General features: G+C 39.4%; 1 protein-coding gene across 5 annotated transcripts in view; it reads right to left on the bottom strand.

The window, feature by feature from the left end:
* Positions 1–7,352, bottom strand: part of SLC9A6 (solute carrier family 9 member A6) — a 63,306-nt gene that overhangs the window by 36,344 nt on the left and 19,610 nt on the right. For all 5 annotated transcript variants that reach the window (XM_023198832.2, XM_023198831.1, XM_023198835.2 and 2 more), the window contains one exon: positions 2,219–2,360. In XM_023198832.2, coding sequence (XP_023054600.1) covers positions 2,219–2,360 — 142 coding nt within the window. The remainder of the gene's footprint in view (positions 1–2,218; positions 2,361–7,352) is intronic.

A 7,352-nucleotide genomic window follows, 5' to 3' on the forward strand; every position in this document is an offset into this window, starting at 1 on the left:
TCAGTGAGGAAGCCTTACGGCTTAGCCACTCCAATTGTTTCACGGGTATCACATACCTTGCCAGAAACCATGCAGTAAATGATAGACAGAGATGGGAATAACAGATCAGATCCATAACATGCCACCTCTATTAATCTGAGACCTAAAGCTAGACAGCCTCCATAATTATAGCAATTTACATTTATAAAAATACATAATTTCCAAGAGAGTTTGCACTAATTTGATCCTCTACCACCTCTGTGATATAAAGCATTCATTCCATGATGAAGAAATTGAGGCACATCACTCCCTTATACTAGTTGAACAACTATTTGTTAGCTGACGGTGGAAGGGCCTGTGCCAAGTTACAACCAATCTCAGGCTAGAATCTAGAGTCATTTCTACAACTAGGCACTACAACAAAATGATTAACAAGATATATTCTCTCCCCTCAAGGAACTTGTAATGGGAAAGAGATACCACCTGTCTTGGCATCACCTTCAGAACACTTTTTACTGCTGCTTTATGCCTCAGTTCATCTATAAAAAGCCATAAAAGAAGCCTCTTCCAGCACAAGGCTGAAGTATACCAACTAAGAGGTCCTTGACAAAGAATAAGATATCTGTGTTATACGGGTATCATAGAAGTTTTAGAGCTGGAAACTCTTTTTTTTTTTTTTTTTTTTTGATTCGGAGTCTCACACTATTGCCCAGGCTGGGGTGCAGTGGCACGGTCTCAGCACGCTGCAAGCTCCACCTCCTGGATTCACGCCATTCTCCCGCCTCAGCCTCCCAAGTAGCTGGGACTACAGGTGCCCACCACCACGCCCAGCTAATTTTTTGTATTTTTAGTAGAGACAGGGTTTCACCGTGTTAGCCAGGATGGTCTCGATCTCCTGACCTTGTGATCCGCCTGCCTTGGCCTCCCAAAGTGCTGGGATTACAGGCGTGAGCCACGGTGCTCGGTCTACAGCTGGAAACTCTTTAGACATCATCTAGTCCCACTCCTCTTTCCTACCCTCCACTTTCCTACACTGAGATCCAAAGAGGTGAAGTATCCCCACCCTCCACTTTCCTACACTGAGATCCAAAGAGGTGAAGTATCAAAGCTTCTAGCATGTTTGTGTCTGCCACTATACTGAAAGCAACAGGGAGGCAGGGGTCATGTTGTCTTCTTTAGCTTTGATTCACAGAGCACAGCACATGTAGCTGGTGATCAAGACATGCCTTCTGGCTTTTTGTTTTGGGTTGGGAGTTTAAAACATGTTTTTAGGCCAGGCACGGTGGCTCATGACTGTAACCCCAGCACTTTAGGAGGCCGAGGTGGGTGGATCACCTGACGTCAGGAATTTGAGACCAGCCTGGCCAACATGGTGAAACCCCACCTCCACTAAAAATACAAAAAAACTTGCTGGGTGTGGTGTTGCACACCTGTAATCCCAGCTACTTGGGAGGCTGAGGTGGGCGGGGGAACTGCTTGAACCTGGGAGGTGGAGGTTGCAGTGAGCTGAGATCGTGCCATTGCACTCCAGCCTGGGGGGAAGAGCAAGACTCTGTCTCAAAAAAATAAATAAATAAATAAAAATAAAATTTGTTTTTATAGATTCAGGATGCACAAGTGCAGTTTTATGACATGGATGTATTGCATGGTGGTGAAGTCCAGGATAAAATGGCCTTTGCACGAACACAGGAATAACTTGACTAGTGGTAGTACCAGGACTACAACTCAGGTCCTTTGAGCTGCCCGTCCACGGCTCTAGAGCACAAAGGTTAAAATCGGGAGAACTGAGATGAACTCTTACATATCCTAACCAGGGAACCATATTTTGTTCATTTGGCATCGCCGTTGTACATTTCCTATTTGTCCTATTAAAAAAGAGCAAAAGACTGCCAGGCTGACCAGCAACACAGAACACCCAGAGGCTCTTTGGAATATGTCTACCTTTATAGTTATTTAATCTACAACTATAAAATTCACCCTCAAAGAGATACCATCTCTAATTATACGCTTGCAGTGAAAGTTTTAGGGCACCAAACCCTACGCAGAACAACACAGTTCTTTTATTTATTTATTTATTTATTGGCAAAGACTGTTGGTTAATGTTTTCAAACCAAGTACTTAGTTATAAGATTAATAATTCTAACACAGTTCTAATCATAGAACTAAGAAAAACAATGGAATACAGCATTCAACTACTGCATTATGTTAACAAGAAAAGATAAATATAACAAAAGGATATTAAAGCTGTCACCACTCCAGTAGCAGCACCCATCGCAAAAGATCCACTGAAGATTCCAAGGAAGATCCCAATAGACTTGAACATCGCTGTGACATCAAAGGTGTGACTGTTGTCTCCAGCTGGCTGGTATGCCACGATTGAGCTACAGAAGAGAGACTGCTTTTACTTCTGGAAGCAACTTTTACTTAAAAAAAAAAAAAAAAAAAAAAAACATTATGTAGTATAGAGCTTGAAAGATGAAATTAGAGGGAGAAGAAAAAAAAAATGTTTTGATTAGAATTGCCAAAATAAGGACAAAATTACCCAAAAATCCTGCAATGTCTCTGGCTAGCAAGAAAACTTGGCTTTTCCTTAAATGTTAATTTCAGGAGGGTAGGACATTGTAAAATCCTCTATATGAAAATTGCACCAAGCTTTTTCCCCCTTCCCCAAGATACTGTGCAGTATTATTCTTTTGTGATTCTGTTTCAGAATTACTAGTACTGAGTGTCCAAAAGCCTTAACATACTAATGTGAACAAACTAATGAAAAATCCCACTTGTTTCCAGTAGAGGCATAAGAACATAAAGAACATTATTCAATACTGAACCCAGTCACATTTTGTTTTTCCTATGAGAAAAAAAGGTAACTGACAGACCCTTCCAACTTTCAGAATACCAGAATGGGCCAAATGCCTAATATCTATTCATTCACTGAAATGGACTATTATAGGAAAAAGCACTCGAAAGACCTCCCAAGGAATTAGAATCCACTCAACAGTACTTTCAGCATAACCAGCTGGATCTTCCACCTCAAGCTTCTGAAAGAAAGTCACTCTATACCAGGCCAAGACAGGCAATTATAGGAGATGCTCTCCATCTTGAACTCACAGTCCAAACCTGGTCTGAAAAAGCTTCTTTTATAACAGTTACCACCCCAGGAAATAGAAATGCCTGAGAAAATTGCTGTTGCCAGCAGGTCTCTGGCAACGGTGCTTACCGTTACTAAATCAGTTCTCATCTCAGTTAATTGAGACCAGCATTATAAAAAGTCCAGACTCAACAACATCATACAAATCACGTCAAAGAAAAGAAGGAAAAACACATTCCTAAAAATATAATGAATTCTCCCTGTGGTTGCTGCAATGTTTTTTTTCTGATTCAAGGCTGAAAAATGTGTCTGCTATACCATGTACAAGTTATTTTCATATCTCCCAGGTTAAAAAAAAAATCTAAGATCAAACTAAAATCTCCTAATTTGTACTTATTTTACTGAAATATAGCACTAATAATTTCTGATCATGGGATCCAGAAATTTCTGAGACTCACTCTAAATTGAAAATGTTAAACATTTACGTTTAAATGTGCAAAGTAACCACATCATTTTGGAAAAGATTTGATATCATTTTGATAAATATGAAATGGCCTTTAACATCATGCTACCTTACCTACATATAAAGGGTCCTACTACCATGAACAAGACCTGATTCCATTATAACATGAAAATACTGTAGCTAGCTGGAGAAAAGAAAAAAATTGCTATACAACCTTCTTTTCCTTTGGTGGTATTTTTCAAAATGCTGTCTGGAACAAAGTATCTATGCCACGCCTCCTGAGGTTGCTTTCCCTGGATTCGTTTATGTAAATTCAAGATTCACGCGAATCATTCTTTCATTCTTTAATCATTAAAATGTGTAAGAGCACATGGGAAACATGATGGGCTGAGAGCAGATGACAGGCTTGTTCTTTCTTAGGCAGACACTGGCCTCTGGATTGAAATTTTAATTCATCTTTTCCATATCAATTGATATTTTATCTTGAGGCAGTAACATTTTTTATGAATAGTTTTTTTAAAATCCTGAAAGTAATATAATGTACAGTTGAGGTGGAAAAATCTTCCCATCATTCCACTACCCTGATAGATCGATTTTATTTTCCTTCTGTATTCCTTTCCCCTCTTTGTGTTACATGCATGCTAATTCTTATTTAGCTGTAATCACAGTGAATGTGTGATTTTGAATTCTGCTTTTTTAACTGACAATGACATAAAAACATTCATAGTCTTGGCCGGACACAGTGGCTCATGCCTGTAATCTCAGCACTTTGGGAGGCCAAGGTGGGCAGATCACCCGAGGTGGGGGTTCAAGACCAGCCTGACCAACAGGGAGAAACCCCGTCTCTACTAAAAATAAAAATACAAAATTAGCCGGGCGTGGTGGTGCATGCCTGTAATCCCAGCTACTTGGGAGGCTAAGGCAGGAGAATCGCTTGAACCCAGGAGGTGGAGGTTGCAGTGAGCTGAGATCACGCCACTGCACTCCAGCCTGGGCAGTAAGAACAAAATTCCATCTCAAAAAAAAAAAAACAAGTTCATAGTCTTTATAACTACAGTTAAGACTTCACAATGGTCCAAATGGATATAGTACAATTTATTCAACCATTTCCTCATTGTTAGACATTTAAAAGTTGCTTCTACTATTTTTGCTACTATAAATAACTGAAAGAACATCTTCTTGCTTTTTACATATTTTAGACTATTCCTTGCACTATATTTCTAAGAATAGACTATTACCATACCTATGGCTCATTTTACATGTTGCTCCACTGCCTTCCAAAAGATCAATACATTTTGGGAGGGAAATACGATAATATCTCCCAATTTTTTAAACGATCATACCCATTGACCTAGCAATTCTACTCCTAAAAAATTCCCTACAGAAATATTCACAGGGATTCACAAAGATTTACACATAAATATGCTCACTGCCATGCTAGTCATAATAATACAATATTAGAAAACACTAAATATGAATCAATCAGTAGGGGATTGGAGAGGTAAATTTGTAATGCATCCATCCAATGTGATAATAGAGGTATTAATATAGTATAATATCCAAGTAAAAAAGCTAGTTACAGAAAAGTATATATACTACTATGCCTTTTTCTGTTTATAAAAATTATTAACACATTTATATGCATATTACTATCTTAATGGAAAACGTCTGGATTAAAATCCTAATAGTGGTTATTTCTGAGCTGAAATTTCAGGAATTTTCTGCTTTCTGAGTCAAACGCTTTGAATTTTCGCCACAAATATATTTTAACATTATCACAAATAGTGATAAAAGGTAATACCAATTTCAATACTAACAACAACATATGAGTGGTCTAGTTTTACTACACCAGGGTTTCTCAACCACAGCATTATTGATATTTGTGGCCAGATATTTATTTGCTGGCTGTGATGGAGGTGGGGTGAGGGGAATGCTGTCCTGTGCATTGAAAGCTTCCACCCACTAGGCCATGTCAATTGGAACCCCCTCCCATTGATGACAGCCAGAATGCCCCCAGACACTGTCAAATATCCCGTGTGTGTGTATGGTGGTGGGGTGGGGGGTGGCAAATTACCCCTGGTTAAGAATGACTGTACTATGTCATTACCAGTAGTAACTATTACCATTAACAATTCTGGCCGAGCACAGTGGCTCCTGCCTGTCATCCCAGCACTTTGGGAGGCCGAGGCGGGTGGATCACCTGAGGTCAGGAGTTCAAGACCATCCTGGCCAACACGGTGAAACCCCATCTCTACTAAAAATACAAAAATTAGCCAGGCATGGTGGTGTGCACCTGTAATCCCAGCTACTTGGGAGGCTAAGGCAGGAGAATCGCTTGAACCTGGGAGGCGGAGGTAGCAGTGAGCCAAGACCATGCCATTTTACTCCAGCCTGGGTGACAAGAGCAAAACTCTGTCTCAAAAAAAAAAAAAAAAAGTTATGTCCTGTTAATTGAATAGGTAGAAATAGCTACTGATCCTAGCATGTATCTTTGATAATTAGTGAAGTTAAACAGTTTATCACATTTGTTATCTCTCTGTACATCCTCTTTTATTAAAACATAAATGACTGTAAACAACATATTTTAAACTAATGTGAATTTAGGTCTCCAGGCTAATCACAGTTATCTATTCAGTGGAATACTATGCAACTTATAATTTATCTCTAACTACATATACTTTATTTACATAATATAACAATATACATATAGATCTACCTCATGCAGCCATGTATGAAGGAGTCAATTTCACTTCACCCTCACCGGATTAAAAGTATTACTAAAAAAAATAAAAATAAAAATAAAAGAACTGCTACTCCAATAGGTTAAAAACAAAACAAAAAACAGTGCTTCAGGAAGAATAGCTAATGGATGCTGTGCTTAATACCTCGGTGATGGGTTGACCTGTGCAGTAAACCACCACGGCACATATTTACCTATGTAACAAACCTGCACATCCTGCACATGTACCCTTGAACTTAAAAGTTGGAAAAAAAAATCAGACAGAAACAAAAACAACCTCCAACATAAATGTCAAGATGAGTTGCCTTAACCTGTTAACTGCCAAACAGAACTCCTTTTGGGTTCCCTCCCCTTGATGCAAAGCTGCTTACACAGAATACAGACAATCCTCAAACTAAGAAAATTCAACACAAAGTAGATTATCTGCATCTAACCCACTTCAAAACACATAAAAGGTAAATGAAGAATGATGAGCATCATACCACTGATCATTCCAGCTAGTAAACTACCACAGCAAGCACATAACTGCTTTCCCTTCAGCTTTTGGGCAGTAACTCATTTTTTCAACTCTATTAAGACAGAGCTAACAATTTATCTGTTATGCTCCTCTCTAGATACAGTCTTTCTCCACCAGAGTCCCACTGAGGTTGTAATGAGTTAACGTATTATCTCTTACAAATCTAAAATGGCACTAGCTCACTATCATCCTTAGGTGAAATGAGAAAAGACTCACTCAAATCGTTTCCCGTAAGGCTTCATTCTCTCACAGAAAACCCTGTTTATGAAAGGCTGCAAAAGAAGGAGAAGTACGGCCCTTTGTGAGAAATGCTATGGAAAGGGCTCTCTCTCTCTCTCTCTTTTTTTTTTTTTTTTGCTCCGTTGCTCAGGCTGGAGGGCAGTGCCGCGATTTCAGCTCACTGCAACCTCCGTCTCCTGGGTTCAAGAAATTCTCCTGCCTCAGCCTCCCAGGTAGCTGGGATTATAGGCATGTGCCACCATGCCCGACTAATTTTTGTACTTTTAGTAGAGACAGGGTTTTGCCATGTTGGCCAGGCTGGTCTCGAACTCCTGACCTCAGGTGA

This window comes from Piliocolobus tephrosceles, chromosome 12 (genome assembly GCF_002776525.5).
Source record: "Piliocolobus tephrosceles isolate RC106 chromosome 12, ASM277652v3, whole genome shotgun sequence".
NCBI classification, from domain to species: Eukaryota; Metazoa; Chordata; class Mammalia; order Primates; family Cercopithecidae; genus Piliocolobus; species Piliocolobus tephrosceles.